General features: G+C 44.1%; 1 protein-coding gene across 3 annotated transcripts in view; it reads left to right on the top strand.

Moving 5' to 3' along the window:
• Positions 1-15862, top strand: part of ankrd27 (ankyrin repeat domain 27 (VPS9 domain)) — a 28391-nt gene extending 12529 nt beyond the window's left edge. For all 3 annotated transcript variants that reach the window (XM_076089708.1, XM_076089709.1, XM_076089710.1), the window contains 23 exons: positions 1737-1790; positions 2066-2131; positions 2966-3042; positions 3438-3559; positions 4321-4399; positions 4998-5130; positions 5205-5297; positions 6230-6351; positions 6857-6939; positions 7040-7155; positions 7682-7774; positions 8030-8227; positions 9271-9324; positions 9697-9813; positions 9960-10004; positions 10085-10210; positions 10296-10490; positions 10674-10793; positions 11089-11262; positions 11443-11536; positions 11697-11775; positions 11865-11928; positions 12364-15862. In XM_076089708.1, coding sequence (XP_075945823.1) covers positions 1737-1790; positions 2066-2131; positions 2966-3042; positions 3438-3559; positions 4321-4399; positions 4998-5130; positions 5205-5297; positions 6230-6351; positions 6857-6939; positions 7040-7155; positions 7682-7774; positions 8030-8227; positions 9271-9324; positions 9697-9813; positions 9960-10004; positions 10085-10210; positions 10296-10490; positions 10674-10793; positions 11089-11262; positions 11443-11536; positions 11697-11775; positions 11865-11928; positions 12364-12894 — 2835 coding nt within the window. In that variant the 3' untranslated portion in view covers positions 12895-15862. The remainder of the gene's footprint in view (positions 1-1736; positions 1791-2065; positions 2132-2965; positions 3043-3437; positions 3560-4320; positions 4400-4997; positions 5131-5204; positions 5298-6229; positions 6352-6856; positions 6940-7039; positions 7156-7681; positions 7775-8029; positions 8228-9270; positions 9325-9696; positions 9814-9959; positions 10005-10084; positions 10211-10295; positions 10491-10673; positions 10794-11088; positions 11263-11442; positions 11537-11696; positions 11776-11864; positions 11929-12363) is intronic.
• Positions 15863-16449: the final 587 nt, after the last annotated feature.

The raw sequence follows: 16449 nt of genomic DNA, 5'->3' as shown, positions 1-16449 counted from the left end.
TTTATTTCAACAAAAACAATCCTCCCACGAGCTCCACTCGGTCGCTGCTCCGTAGCTTTCGATAGCATCACGTGATCGTCCTCAGCGCGTTCAGGACTTTCTGTCCACGTCGGTTGAAAAGAGGTCAAGAAGAAACTTAAATATCAGCTGTTAAGCCAGCGTGAACCAGAACGTCCTGAATGAAGCGTTCAGGTGACGCTTGTCAACTTCTGTAAATGTCAGGACCAGCCGGGCATATTGTGTCAGGTGGCGTTTAATCTCTGGTTAAAGTATCGCATGAAGGGAGACATTAAAGGTGCTGAACTCTATATTCAGAGCATTAATTAGCACAACTGTTTGCTGTGTGAGCAGGAGGAATGATTACAGCAAGCAGAAGCTCGACCGACCCGCTTAGAAACACTGTGGATCTGTCCTTTAGCTCCACTGTCTGTCCCCGTTAGCAGCCTGGACCAATAAACGGACGTTATTAAACGGTCGCTCGACCGCTACAGGTCCACGATGACGCCGTCGGTCGGTGTATGGCGACAGAAGCGACATCACTCCACTACGTCTTTACATAGCAAGTAGTTATTCGCTGCTGTATTCTTGCTCTGAATGTCGTATAAATACATTACAAGAACATTGGTGACTTCAAAAACAGCTCCTCACCCGTCACGTTGCTGAACATTAAAAAAAAAGACGTCTTCCGCTGCTTAAATGCTCATCCAGGCTGCGGTCGAAATTCTCTAAATGATAAGGAAAGGTCCTTCAATGCTTCCTTTCCTAGCTCCTTTAGCATAGGAGACACGGGACCATCCTTCACCAAAGGAACGGAGATCATTCCGTCCATTCAACCGTCCATGACAACAAAGGATATGCTTACCTTACACAAGTTTAACAATTCTACTCATATTCATGTTGATGGATATGAACAGACAGTGACGACCATATATTTTAGTTTTATATGTATTTAAAAAAACAGTAAATATAACAAACTGTCAATGAACTAATTCTGGTTCTCAATAATAGACATTGAACCGTTACATTGATGTTAAACAAGTGAATTGTTTCTAGTGAAGCATGTTGGATGTTCAGCGTGACAGCAGCTCCGGTTTCTCTCCTTCACAGAAGGAGCTCTTTACAAAGCCTGCATGCTAACAAGTAATATATTTCATGGTGACATGTTTCAGGTGCTCTTTCTGTTTGTAGTCCTTCTTCGTTGTAGTTTCATTGGCAGTCAGTGACATCCTCTGTCGCATCACAATGACGTAGTTTAGTGAAAGTGTAGTCGGATCCTCTGAGCTCCTCGGTTGTCGTTTCCTGACTCCTCATGAACTCTCCTCCACATCTTTCCTTGGAGGTCAAGGGAAAGTGGTTAGGAACCGACGTTAGGAGCCGACGTTAGGAGCCGACGTTAGGAGGTCATTTTTTCACTTTTCGACCGCAGCCCCGGACCCGCCCCATTTTTCTTCTTCTTCTGTTGGGTTTTTATGGCGGTCGGCTTCCATAAGTGACGTGTTGGCGCCCTCTGCTGGACTGTGTCTTCCTCCAAAGGCGACAGACGGAAAAGTTTCTGAATGTGTGGAAAGTGAAAAACACAAGCTGTGCCTGAGCCGGTTACCTCAGTAATTCACTGGGAACGTTGTGTGAAAGAGGCTCAAAGGAGCTTCATGACGGAGATACGTGTCCTTCCCTTTCTGCATCACATCCTGATCCTGATTTCTGCTCTGATAAATGTGTTTGTATTCCTCCGACAGAAACTTCTGGCGAAGCAGGAGCTTCAGATGACTCTCCTCAAACAGGCGGTGGAGGTAACATCACCACCAACTTCTCTAGTTTCAGTGAAGACGCTCGCACGCGTTCGTGGATTAAAGCTAAAGTTAAAGTTTGTTTCCGGAGCAGAAACTTGAGCTCAACTCAGCTTTTGATTTCACGTATTTTAAACGAGTATAAAGTAAAGTAGACGATGTTCAAACACGGCTTCATTGAGACCACATCCTCATCACTACGTTTCGGTTTCTGACTCACTGTTGTGTTAAAACCGACCCACAGCTGTTCACTTACAAAGTCTTTCTTCTCTTTCCAGATGTACGTTCATCATGGTATCCATGATTTAATGTTTAACTTTGTGGGAACGCTTGAAGCCAGCCAGGTATGTCTGAACTGTGATGGAAATATTTAGTTTTATTTGTGGTGCTCCAATCTTTTGAAAAAATACTTCTTCTTTATTTTTTAAACTCTTAAGCAACTTTAGTGTCTGGAAACAGTGTTGTGGTTTCTCTTGATGCCCTTTCAGTTCCACTTTCTGCTGATAGAGGATTATATTAAAGTTTAATGTCACAATTATCCTGGAAAAAATCATTTCCATTCACAATATTATCCCGATAATCATCGAAAATATGATCACAACTTTTCAAAATGGCTTAAAAAGTACAGCGATCACTTTACCTTCGTTGAGAAACAAATATTAATTTCTTCTTTTTTAGTGTACACACTAAAAAAGAAGAAATTAATATTTGTTTCTCAACGAAGGTAAAGTGATCGCTGTACTTTGTATGTATGTATATATACATACATACATACACACATATATATATATATATATATATATATATATATATATATATATATATATATATATATATATATATATATATATATATATATATATATATATATATATATATATATATATATATATATATATATATATATATATATATATATATATATATATATATATAGCATTTTTCAAATAAACAAAAAATCAATGTATCGACTAGACTAATGATTGACTCTTCAGACCCCCCGAAAGCCTCAATAGCTAAATTCTGTCTCTAAAATCAAAAGACAATGATTTATCACTTGTAAATGTCTCTTAAACGCTTACTACTACTACGTCCCGTTAATGAGTCAGAGATGCAGTGAGACCGGACTGTTGATGGACTTGATGAGTGCTGATGAAATGTGTCCGTCACGTCAACAGGACGCTGCCTTCAACAAAACCGCCAGGAGTCTGCAGGAGCTGCAGCAGAGCGAGCTGGGAGTGAAGCCTGAGTTCAGGTCAGCTCAGCTGTGTTTTTATGTTTAACGTTCGGCTGAGAGTCTTAAAGCTGCATTCTCTCTAGTGTCCACCAGGGGGCGACTCCTCTGGTTGTATAGAAGTCTATGAGAAAATGACTCTACTTCTCTCTTGATTTATTACCTCAGTAAACATTGTAAACATGAGTTTATGGTCTCAATCTCTAGTTTCAAGTCTTCTTCAATACAGCATGATGTTCATTTAGTATATTATGGTCCATTTAGAGTCAAACAGACCATAAAGCAGGGGATGCTTTAGGGGCAAAATGTTTATGTTGACCTGTACATGAAAAACTACGTTTTTTCCCTGTAGTGTCTCGCCTCACACTTTAAATGTGTTTTTGTATTTTTTTGCTGCTGTCGTCGTGTTCCTGCAGTATGAACTTGTCTCGGGCGAAGAGAGAGCTGAGTCAGCTCAACCAGCAGACCTCCCCCCTCCTCAAGCTGCTCTGCCTCCGCAGAGTCGCCCTGACCGCCACCCAGACCCCCCGAGGCACCGGTACGCTGTGTGTGTGTGTGTGTGTGTGTGTGTGTGTCTCTGTGTTTTAACTCTTATCAGATTATCACAATATGATTCACATTCATATGTTGATAACAGTAAGTAAAAAAGAGGGAAATTATGAACTCTGCGGTCATTTTAAAGAAAAAAAAAGTGTTAAATTTGTAGTTTTATACGGAAGCTTACATTTCAAATCACAAGTTTAATTATTTCTGTTATCTGGAGATAATCGATCCGTTACCACGAGGAAACAAAAGTTTGTTTCCTCTTATTGCTGATCATGTTTATCAGACATCAGGAGCACCACGACACGGTGCGTAGATAAAGTCTCGAGTCAACGCTGGTCCAGTCCAGCGGCCTGAACTCTCCGTGGTCTCCGAGCGTTCCTCTAACTGTCTGTAATCAGATCAGCTGTCGGGACAATCCCTCCCTCTGACGCCCTCTAATGGGTTTGTCCTGTTTGCTTTGGAAATCTAAGCCTGTTGGTCACCAATTTAGTCATTTGATTTGGACCAACGGAGCGTGTGTGTCAGGACCTCGTGTGGTTGTGTTTGTGTGCAAACCGTCCTGCTTTGCTATAACTTGCACTGTGCGGTGACGTTGTGGAACTTTCCACCGAGTGAAAGCTTCTTTTAGGCCATTCTGTGAGACTTGGTAGAGTATCAGTCTTTATTTAAGGTTTTATTTTCAAATTGTTCTCCTGCTAATAATTCCCCCTGTATCCTAATTACTTAAAAGCCTGACCGTGTGTGTCTCTGCAGTGAGTATAGAGGCTGTGTCTGCAGACGACCTGCTCTCCGTCATCCTCTACCTGCTGGTGAAGACGGAAATCCCCAACTGGTGAGTGTGGAAAAAGTCGTATAGAGTTTCATCAATATGATGCTTGCTTACCCAAATTAATCAAATGCATTTAATATGTGCGTCCTGTGAGGCTTTGACTTCGGGCTGCTCTGTATTCATGAACAAGATGTTACGTTGTTCGTGAACAGACGTCAGAAGAAGAAGTAAAAAGTCGCTCAGCCTAACGTTACTCACGATGACTCGGTAGAGAAAGATGAGAAGTTAGGCTCAGTAAAGAAAAACCTGTTGGCTGAATTAATGGCGCAATATATGGCAACGAAATAGAAGATCCAATCGGTCAACAGCACGAGTTGAGAGTGATTTATATTTCTGTCTCTCCTCAGTGGCTTAAAGACATCATGTCACTCAGACAGACACAACGAATACTGAGCAATAAAATGCTTTACTTTCACCAAAGCTTCAAAGAAAACGAGACAATCCAGTTAATCTGCACGTTGAATGTTACCATTTAACCACCGGTTGGTCATTGTACTCCACAGAACTCGAATCTGGTCTTTTGTTTTATCGTTAGCTGGAGGAAATGTCTTCCAGCTGTGTGGTTTATTAGTCACTGAGTTACGTCGTCGTGTGTCCTCAGGATGGCCAACCTGAGCTACATCAGGAACTTCTGCTTCAGCCACTCCAGTAAAGACGAGCTCAGCTACTGTCTGAGCACCTTCGAGGCTGCGGTGGAGTACATCAACCTGGGGAAGCTGCAGGACACGCGCTCCGTGAGTCATTCACCCAGCAGCAGGACTCTGTTTTTATTCCAGTCGTTCACGGTCCTCGTCTGTGTTCCCCTCAGGGCTCGGGTGAGCTGAATGACAAGGCGCTGTTCAAAGAGAGGATGAGTCTGCTGTCTCAGAGCGCTGCCACGCCCATCCACTGTCTGTTTGAGGTGAGCTCAGGGAACCCAACCGCCGCGCTGCATGCTCACCGGTTTACCAAACAAACACACGGTCAGAAATAAATATAAAAGAGTCATGTGGCTGAATGTTGAGGTTGAAATTCCTTTAATGAATCCCCAGAAGTTTGCTCCAAAGAAGTCAGAAGCAAAGATAATCTAAAGGATTCAAGGATCAGTTATTGTCTTTATGTAACACAGGGAGCCACCATGTAACACAACAACACTCCTGGACTGCATCTCTTTTTATTTGCATCTTAATGAATGTAAACAGCAGCGACAAAAACTACTCTCTGGGCAGATAACATGGCCGACGTCTTCACAGTAAACATCCAGCTCCTCTGGTGCACCAGAGTCCAGCTTGATCCTGGACCACCATGGATCCAGGTCTCTGTGAAGATGTGGGCTCAACAGTCACCGACCTCCCGCTGCTTTCATCCATCTTATTTTATTGAGACCGACCATCAGACAGCCAATGAGCATGCTGGGTAGTGGAGCAGCCTCAGGTCCTAGCTGGGTTAGCTTAGCTTCTATCTCGGCTCTCCTCCCTCTCCTCTCTGGGGCGGTTTGGTCTGGTTGGTTGTCTGAAAGTCCGCTGCTCTTAATATAATATAATATATATATAATATAATAGTTGTGTTTGGATTTCCATGAGCCCTCAAAAGGACACAAGACTCTCTGGTAATGCTGCACATTTCCTTCAACCGTAGTTTCTACATGAACCTGCTCACAACAACATCTGTGGAACTTCTGCACAGAGACCAATGAACAGAAGTTACAGTTACAGTTACACTGCAGAGGAGTGACGTACAGACGCCGTATACGAGACCTGTCAATCACCGTGTAGCCCCGCCCCTAAAGCAGACCCTGCTGTATGGTCTGTTTGACTCTAAATGCGTGTGTGCGTGTGTGTGTGTGTGTTGCAGCACATTGCCAATGGAAACGAAGCGGAGGTGAAACGTCTGCTGAGTGAAGGAGAGAGCAACGAGGACGTCAGGATGTGTCATCCCCTCTGCTCCTGTGACCTCTGTGACCTCCAGATGTCTGGGTCAGCATCCACATACACACGCACACACACACCTACACCTACTCACACACACACACACACACACACACACACAAACTGCAAATAAAATGTATTAATGCAACTGCTGTAAGAGTCACATGTTTTTACTGGAAATTAGACCGTTTGAGCTCATTTCCTCTCTTTTTATTCTGTTGTTGCGTCAGAGACTCAGAATCAGGAACAAAAAGCTGTTTGCTCTTTCACTTCTTACTTGAACCCCCTACACACACACACACACACACACACATACTAACATCTAATTAGTGTAACTCAGAACAGTTTATACGTTTAACTTCTCGTGGCTGTAAACTGCTCAGTCATCTACGGTGGCCCACAGGGGACATGAGTCAGATCTGCAGCAAAACACTTGACATCTACCTGAGGAAACTGAGCAGGATGTGATCTTTACTGCATTTGATGAACTTGAACGCACCTCTAACTAACCTGTTAACTACCACCGTAAAGTAACCTGACTTCCTGTCGGCAGGCGGTTGAATGACCCGTCCATCGTCACGCCGTTCTCCAGAGACGACCGCGGTTACACTCCGCTGCACGCCGCTGCGATCTGTGGTGAGCAGCTGTAAAACACACACACACACACACACACACACACAGATATTTAACATTATTTAATTGTGTGTGTGTGTGTGTGTGTGTGTGTGTGTGACAGGTCAGGCCAAGCTGATCGACCTGCTGGTGTGTAAAGGTGCGCCGGTCAACGCCACAGACTACCACGCCCTCACACCGCTGCACCTGGCCTGTCAGAGGGGATACCAGGGAGTCACGGTGAACACACACAGTCCTAGACACACACACACACTACACACAGTCCTACACACACACACACTACACACAGTCCTACACACACACACACGACACACAGTCCTACACACACACTACACACAGTCCTACACACACACACTACACACAGTCCTACACACTACACACACTCCTACACACAGTCCGACGCACACACTACACACTACACACACTCCTACACACACTACACACAGTCCTACACACACTACACACAGTCCGACGCACACACTACACACACTCCTACACACCCTATTGACCTGTAGTGTCTCCGAAACATAAATACACATATTTACAGATGAATTAAGATCACAATGATAGAACACAAAGGCTATACTATATATATATATATATATATATATATATATATATATATATATATATATATATATATATATATATATATATATATATATATATATATAAATAAATATAAAACCGATATCTGACGTTAAACTTGATGAATAATCTCCTTATTAATCTCCTTGTCCTGTAGCTGCTGCTGCTGCACTACACGGCCAACACGGACGCTCAGGACAACAGCGGCAACACACCGCTGCACCTCGCCTGCATGTACGGACACGAGGACGTAAGTCACTCACTTTGTTACAAGTTATTCAGTCCAGATCCCGTCTTATTATTATTAGTAGTAGTAGTAGTAGTAGTATCAATTAGTCCCTAACTAACCCAACTGTCCCTTAATGGACCAAACAATGAATCAGTGAATGCAGAGTGTAACGGACATGTTAAGCTGTTAGCTGCAGATGTCTGTATCTTCAGTGTGTGTGTGTGTGTGTGTGTGTGTGTGTGTGTGTGTGTGTGTGTGTGTGTGTGTGTGTGTCAGTGTGTGAAGGCTCTGGTGTACTACGACCTTCAAACGTGCCGCCTGGACCTGCAGAACGACAAAGGCGACGCGGCGCTGCACATGGCGTCCCGCTGGGGCTACGAGGGAATCATCCAGGTGCTGCTGGAGAACGGAGCGAGCACCGACGTACTCAACAAGAGCAAGGACTCGCCGCTGCGCTGTGCGCTCAACTCTAAGGTCAGCGACACACACACACACACACACACACACACACACACACACACGGGGAACCAGATGTTTGTCCCATGAATGCATTGAGCTGTTCAGTGGGGAGAAGGAAACGTAGAGGCAGGCGTTTGTACTTTGCAGGATGCTGTCCTGCTACATTCTGAGCTCAGAGACAGAAGGCTCGTCTTAACTTTCAAACAGTTCCGTCTCTCTCTGTCTAAATGTATCGACGTGTTCCAGCTCGGGCGTCTCCTGAAGCTGCTGTCTGACTTTAAAGTTCACAGAAATGATGAGCTTCGGATGAACACCTGATAGGAACCGTGTTAACTCGGAAGAGAACTGTTAGAAAATGAATTTGTTTCAGTATGTTGCTGTACTTGTATACGATATAAGACATGTTTACATCATTTTGACGATGTATTTCGAATATAATTTCCAGTATTGTTTCTATCGCGGTGTAGTCTAGGCCTATCTATATCTTTACTTCTCTATGATTTAAAAGATTATTCTTTGTAATTATTAAACTATTCCTTGAAGCTCTAAAGGCCGGAAAACATATTCTCTCTTTCTTTTCTCACCATCACTCGTTGAAGCCGTTTGCTGCGTCTCTACATGTTGAGAAGTGAACCGTGATCTGCTGCTCACAGATCATTAAAGGAGAAAAAACAAAAGACATCAAAGCAGAGTTGACTTCATCTAAACTGACGTGTTTTCATGTTTCAGAGCTCAGTAGTTTCTCTAATCCCATCAGCTGCTGCTGTTTACAGGAACTGAAGCAGTTTGAGGCTGATCCTCTCGGGCTGCAGAGAACCTGACCTCAGATCAGTAGAAGTGATCGTGGATTCTAAAAACATCTTCTTTCAGCAGCCGCCTGCCTAAAAAAGTGTGTGTGTGTGTGTGTGTGTGTGTGTGTGTGTGTGTGTGTGTGTGTGTGTGTGTGTGTGTGTGTGTGTGTGTGTGTGTGTGTGTGTGTGTGTGTGTGTGTGTGTGTGTGTGTGTGTGTGTGTGTGTGTGTGTGTGTGTGTGTGTGTGTGTGTTCTGTCTTGTTGCAGATCCTCGTGTTGTTGCAGTCGAGTCAGAACGGCCGTCAGCGCGGCGGAGTCGATGTGAGTCTGATCTCCTCTGTTGAGTTTGTTGACTGATGTTATGAAGCCTCGAGTTTAGCGATTTGGCCGTCGCCATCTTGGATTTTTGCAACCAGTGAACAGGAAGTGACCATATCTGGACTGAGGAGGAGTGACGTAGAGACGCCGTATACGTCTCTGGTAGAGACCTGTCAATCACTGTGTAGCCCCGCCCTAAAGCATCCCCTGCTTTATGGTCTGTTTGACTCTAAATGGACCAGCATTGCTTCCTATAAAAACACACTTGATTCAGATCTCTGTTCCTCGGCATTACTGTACTTTTTGCACCTGTTGTTGGTTTAGAGCCTCAGTGGAAACAACCTATTTATATTTCCTCTGTGTCCATCTCCTCAGTCTCCCCGTCGATCTCCTCAGGCCTCAGACTGCAGCAGCCGTCGCTCCTCCGTCTCCAGCACCTCCTCTCTGGGCTCCGAGGTCAAACCGGAGGAGCAACGGGTCCGACACCGAGAGGTAACAGAGAAACCATCAGAGCGACGGTAGTCTGGTGGTGGTGATATCCGTAGTATTCACTGTAGTGGAAGCTGGATATAAACGGTAGTACTGAGGCTCCTTGAGATGTCTTTTCCATGGTGACTGACGCTGTGTGTGATTGACAGGTGGAGAAGCTGCTGCGTGCCGTTGCAGACGGCGACGTGGAGATGGTGAGGACAAAGTTTCTCCGTCTTCTGTGGAAGTGGACTCAACAATGAGAGCTGTTTTCATCCATGTGTGTGTGTTTCAGGTGCGTTACCTGTTGGAGTGGACGGATGAGCAAGAGGAGGAGGAGGAGGAGGAAGGAGAGCTTCGGCCCGAGGCTCCGCTGTGCCACCCGCTGTGTCAGTGTCCGACCTGCGCCCCCACTCAGAAGGTAAGGTATCGGAGGCCGGCTTTGCACGGGACGCGTGGACAGGAGGAGGAGTTTTTACACTCGTTGTCCTCTTTGTGTCCCTCAGATGTCCGTCCTGCAGGCCGGAGCCCTCGGGGTCAACAGCTGCAACGCTGGCGGTTTCACGCCGCTGCACGTCGCCGCGCTGCACGGCCGCTCTGCGCTGGCCGGCCTGCTGATCCGCCACGGAGCCAACGTCAACGCCCGCACCAACCAGAGCGCCACGCCGCTTCACCTGGCCAGCCAGAACAGCCACGTCCAGGTAGGAGGGGGGGCGCTTATTTATCAGCATAGATTAGTTTCTAGATTAATCAATTAGTCGTTCGTACTAATCTTAGCAGCTCTGTCAACATAGATGCTACAAATATCGTTCATGAGAGCCGAGTGGTTTGTGTGTTTACCCGCCTCACACAGATTTGTGTGTGTGTGTGTGTGTGTTTTTTAGGTGGTGAGATTTCTGCTTGAGTGCAACGCCAAACTGAACAAGAAGGATCAATATGGCAACACGCCTCTGATACAGGCCTGTCTCTGTGGGAACCTGGAGACAGCCTCCACCTTGTTACAGGTGAACACCTTCACGTATTGATGGATCAGATGTTTTACTCTTATATCTGATGTCCTGTGAGAACCACGTATCTCTAAAAAGAAAAACAGCCTCTGAGCTGTAGTACAGTATGTACCTCTGATGGAGGAGAAGTAGAATGCAGCAGAAAATGCAAATACTCTAGTACATATTAAAGGTACTTGTACTGTACTTCAGTCCAGTACTTGTCATTTGAAACCAGTGATGAAAAGCTTCCTCACAGCATCGGTTTCTTAAAGACGTGCTGAGAATAAAACGGTGCCGTGTCTCCGAGCAGAGCGACGCGCTGGTGAACGTGGTGAACCTTCAGGGCAACACGGCGCTCCACGAGGCGGTGCGGGGGGGACACCAGGCGCTGGTGGAGCTGCTGCTGAGGGGCGGAGCCTCGGCCGGCCTCAGGAACAAGAGGCAGAGGACGCCGCTGGACTGCGCCTACGAGCTGGGTGGCAAGGTGGAGAGAAAGTGTCATTCTTGTCACATATTCATGTGCACGAATGTTTAAATGTCTCATCAGTTAGTCACCATCCTTTCACGCACGCTCATCAGCATTAAAGATTAAAGAAGCATTGGTAGTGATGATAATCAGAACAACAATATGAGCCGTAACTTTTTTTACTGTTTTCTTCTGCAGAACACGGAGATCCTGAGAGCTCTGCAGAAAGCGTCGGGGCTTTCTCCCGATGCCGAACCAATCAAACTCCTGTCTGTGCCCAAAGGAGCTCTGGGTAATTTAATATCAGAACTCTGTCTACAAGAGAAGATGCCGCTTTGGAACAAAATTATTTATCTGTACTGAATTTTCAGATCTTTTGTCAAAAGTACTTAAAGTGTCACTCTTTCAGTCGTTATTATATGATTTTAATTCGCTACTTGTTGTCGCTGCAGCTCATTCGTTCGTGCAGCGTCTGAGGCTGCAGGATCACAACAACGGCAGGAGACAGAAGCTGGCTCAGTCCATCAGCAGGTATCCTCCTCTCACCGACCTCCAGCTCTCACAAGAGACCTCCAACTACTGTGAAGTAATAACTTGTGTCTGAATGTGCTTTGATTCAGGGTTCAGCAGATGAAGAAGGGTTCCTCTGGTCCCCCCTCCAGGTGTTCAACAAACCTGAACCAGGTACACGTGTGCACATCCTCACCGTCTGGTTTTTAGTGTTGCTCCATGGTGAAAATTCAGACATTCAGTATCCTCAGAGGATGAGCCCTAATGACTTTTCCTGTAGCGCCGCCAACAGGTTAAAATAGTCTCTGTGGATGAATGATTGTCAAATTGCAATAAAGGTGCTATAAAAATGTAAAATGTGGAGTTGGGAAGATGGATTTATCATGCATATGCCATTGGTTGCATTGTGGGAAATGTAGGATCAAGTGTTCCTGATTCTCGACTCATACGAGGGACTAACAGGTTTTATCGTAGACTGTATAACAAAGTGGACTTAGCCTCCGATTCTGTAGAGTGAAGCCGATGCTTCATGTGTTAAAGCTGCATTTTAAAATATTTCCTTATATTAATTTCAAAGTTTTCAGCCCTGATCTTCATTTTTCCTCCCAGGGGAATCCAGACAGGAGGCGGTTGAGGCGAGGGGAGACGGTGGAGGTCAGCTGCCCCTCGGCGAGCCTCGACGCCGGGCCCCGGCTCAGAGAGCGGCCCCTGGGTCGCTGTCACACCCTGGACTCTGGAGAACAACCGCTTGGGCCAAACACGACTGAATACGCTCCACAGGAGAGTGATCACACAGGTGACACACACACCGAGTCAGCAGACGCTCAGACGTCCAGAGAAACACACTCCGCCTCGCCACCGTCCCACGCCGATGACCCGTTTGAACCGCGTCCCGCTCGCACCTCGAGCGCCAACTCCGCTTCACGCGACACCAACAGCCAGAGTCCCAGCCCTCCGAGCGGAGAGACGGAGTCTGCCGACGACCAGACTCACGCCGACGTCCAGAGCGAGGACGCGGGTTCGAGTCCCCCCTGCCCCGTTGACCTCCACGCCGCGATCCAGACCGAGGGAGGCGATGAGAGAGACGCCGACCAAACGCCAGAGAGCAGAGGGGAGAGTCCAGTCACCGAGACGTCGTGAGGGGGCCAGACGTTTGGTTTCTCTCGATGCAACACAAACACCAAAAATGGAAAAGCACACATGTTGAGGTCAGATGTGACGCTGACTCTCTGACTCGTCCTGTATCTCTGGTAGAAAGAACGTCTGAGGAAGCTAAAAAAAAGCAGGACGCTGCCCAGTTTGGGTACGCCGGCTTTTCTAGCAGGGACGGGAATTAACGAGACTAGTTCCGATACCGGTATCAGAAAGGCCTCCGATACGGCTCTAAAATGCTGGATCGGGTATCGACGAGTACGCGAGTCTATGCACCGACTCCCAAATAACGTTATCATATTTTTTATCAGCTCATTTACGCTACACAGCAACAACAACAACAACAACACGTGTCACTTGTACGTCCTGCCCGATCGTTACTGAGCATGTGCAAACTAGTACCAGTGTTAGACGCCTCCTGCACCTTTACTTTCTTTTTCCCGATAACGTTACACTGTGAACAACTAATCTAGTGTTGAAATCTGCTGGAGGAGAGCTAGTTAGCGTTAGCGTTAGCCGTTAGCGCCTGCTTGGCAACATAACGGTGCTAACGAAGGTTGCATCGAGTCAACATTATGATGCGTTCAAGCTCAGTAAAAAGGAGTATTGAGCTATCGTGATGTGTTCAAATGTAATCTTTTAAAATGTAGTGTTTTTGGTGAAGGAGTTGTTTGAAGGTTTTCACAGCGATATAAAATAGATATTAAAGAGAAATGATGACCTTTTAACTTCCAAACACTAGATCTAAGCAGCTGATTATAATTATTATTATTAATTAAACTGCTATCGGCCAATACGCATCGGGAATAAATAAATGGTATCGGAAAAACTCCCCAATACCTACTTCTAAATGTCAGGTAATAAAAAGTTAAATTTATCAACGCTGTGAGCGCCACTAAATAAATTCTGTTCACCTACCTTAAACCAACACTTAAGTGAGGAGATGTGTTGGTAGTTTTAAAGTCACAATGAAATGTTAAAATGTATTTTGTCTGCAGAGTTTTTCAACTTAAAGCATTCACACAAATCCCTAAAATCCTCTCTGGTCACTGTTTGATGGTTTAAACTCGACGGTAGTTGGGTTTCAAAACGTCACCAGAGAGCTGGGGAGACATTCAACAGCAATACACAGAAGCTCATTGTCTTCTCTTATATTGTTTTATTTTGGAATCACATCACTTTCACTTCCTGTGAAACACAACATCTTTCTTATATTTAACGGTTGATCTATAGAAAGCACTAATTTAGCACGTTGCTCTCACGTTGAATCAAACTTTATTTCCTTTTCTAACTGACTCTAAACGATCTGCTCTCTTCAGAGACACCAAACATGTAACCCCTCAGATCACAGGAGCTGCTGGTCGGCTCGTCAGTTTGAGTTGTTGTGAGACTTTAATGAATCCGAACGAACCCTTTAAAACACTAAACACACAACAACACTAACTAACTAACGGACCAGCAGCTCCTGTGATCTGACGGGTAGAATGACTGTCTGGAGCCTAACTTTACCTTTAAAGTGAACATTTTGGTTGAATGATCATTTCCTGCTTTTTGTAACATCTTCCAGCTTCAGCAGCAAATACATGCAACGGTGCAAAACATCATTTCATTGTGACTTTAACGGATCAGATGTTGTTGGTTACATTAACAGACTCTCTCCTTCCTGAACTCCTCCAGTCTGAAGAGGTCTTCATCCTCCTCTTCCTCCTCCTCCTCTTCTCTCTCTTGAGTTTGAAGCACTTTCTTCTTCTAGCCTTTACAACAACAAAAAGGAAAACAGGATGCAAGCTGACATTGTTTTAGTTTGTATGCGCGTTGTTGCTTTAGTTTAGTTTAGTTCAGCTCTGATCCGACCACCGGGCTTCATTTGTGTTACTTGAATACTCGATGTTGGTTTGTTTTCAGTGTGAAGAAATGTTTGCACAGTTTAACGTCGTGCTCCTCCACTTCCATTTCATCAGGGTCTGTAGTTTCTAACTCTCGTCGTGTGTCCAGAGACGTTCAAAGTGTTTCCTCCTCGGACAAAGAGCAGGTTTTTAATGGTTTTTAATCCCGTTAATAACAAATCTTATTTTCATATTTTAGATTTGATTCCCTTTCTTACAACTCGCTGGTTTTATTTTGTTTCTGTGAAGATCTTTGAAGACGTGAAACTCGCTGCAGAAAGATGAACAGTGGACGCGTGTTGTCTGTTAATGCTGCGTTCAGGAGCAGTTTTCTTAAACATAAATTCATTAATTTAAGAGTCCATCAGCGTCCAGCAGCACGGAGAACAAACAGACCAAAGAAATCATTTATAATAAGAGAAACATAACTGTTGGATTGATTGATCGTTGTTTAGTTGCAGCTCTGCTTAAAAAACACATTTTTACTTTTTAATTATTAATTTAAAAAATGATTCTGGTCAAACATAATTCACAGAAGACGTCTTGATCAACATCATTACGTCACATGTGTTTCTTCCACATCATGATGTTAAATAAAGATTCTTCATCAGAATGATTCAAATCAGCCTGCAAGCAAGTTTCATGTCTTCACAAAGTTCATTTCTTCACAACGTACTGAAGACGTAAAACATATTAAATATGCAAAACCACCAGTTTGGTCTTTTTAACATTATAAGATATTTAATACTTCTCAACACAATGAAACGGGAGCGTAGAGTGGTCCTCACTGTTCACACGTCACACTGTTCACACGTTCACTTCTTTTACTATGAATGCTTCCGTCGATGCTCACTGCTTCACTTTCAACTCTTTTTTGTTTCGTCACACGGAGACGTCCACCGGTTCTTCAGATTTCTGTGTTTTCAGAGTTTTAAGATGAAAGGATGTCGAACTTGAATTATTTTTGTACCACTGATTTTATCTTTTAGGTTTTGATGTTTTTAAAATGATGTGAATGTGCCTTATTTAATTCACACCCAAATAACAATAAACTCATTGATTATGTTTCATCTGTCGTGTTTCAATGAAGAAGCTTCAATAATATTTCACCAAAAAGATTTGCAGTGTTGATAAGAAAAGACAAAATAAGCTCAAAGAAAGATGTATGTATATGTATGTATATATATATGTGTGTGTGTGTGTGTGTGTGTGTATATATGTGTGTAGATATATGTGTATATATGTATATGTGCGTGTATATATATGTATATATGTATATGCAGGCTTCTATACATTTAAGAACAGCGGTCTTTTAATTTTTTCTTAATTTTTTCCAGAGCTGTTTCTACAGAGGTATTAAACAGGAAGTAAAAGTATATAACGTTTAAGTGTCAAGTGATGAGCTCAAGATAATCTCTACACATTGATTTTTTTCTTGTAATTTGTAGTTTTTAAGGTTTTTTTTCTGTTTATTTGAGTCCAAAAAGTACAATAATGAAATATTTTAGTGGGTGTTTTTCCTCAAACGGCCACCAGGGGGGCAACAATGAGCCCACTCCTCACATGAACAAACTTCCACTGGAGACACGAAGGTGAGATTTATTATTTATGATTTATTATTCATCAGAAGCCTTTTCAAACGTTATTTTTTCTGGTT

Source organism: Anarhichas minor, unplaced genomic scaffold (genome assembly GCF_050575085.1).
Source record: "Anarhichas minor isolate MPS153535 unplaced genomic scaffold, ASM5057508v1 ptg000011l, whole genome shotgun sequence".
Taxonomy (NCBI): domain Eukaryota; kingdom Metazoa; phylum Chordata; class Actinopteri; order Perciformes; family Anarhichadidae; genus Anarhichas; species Anarhichas minor.
This window is presented reverse-complemented; position numbering and strand designations above follow the sequence as displayed.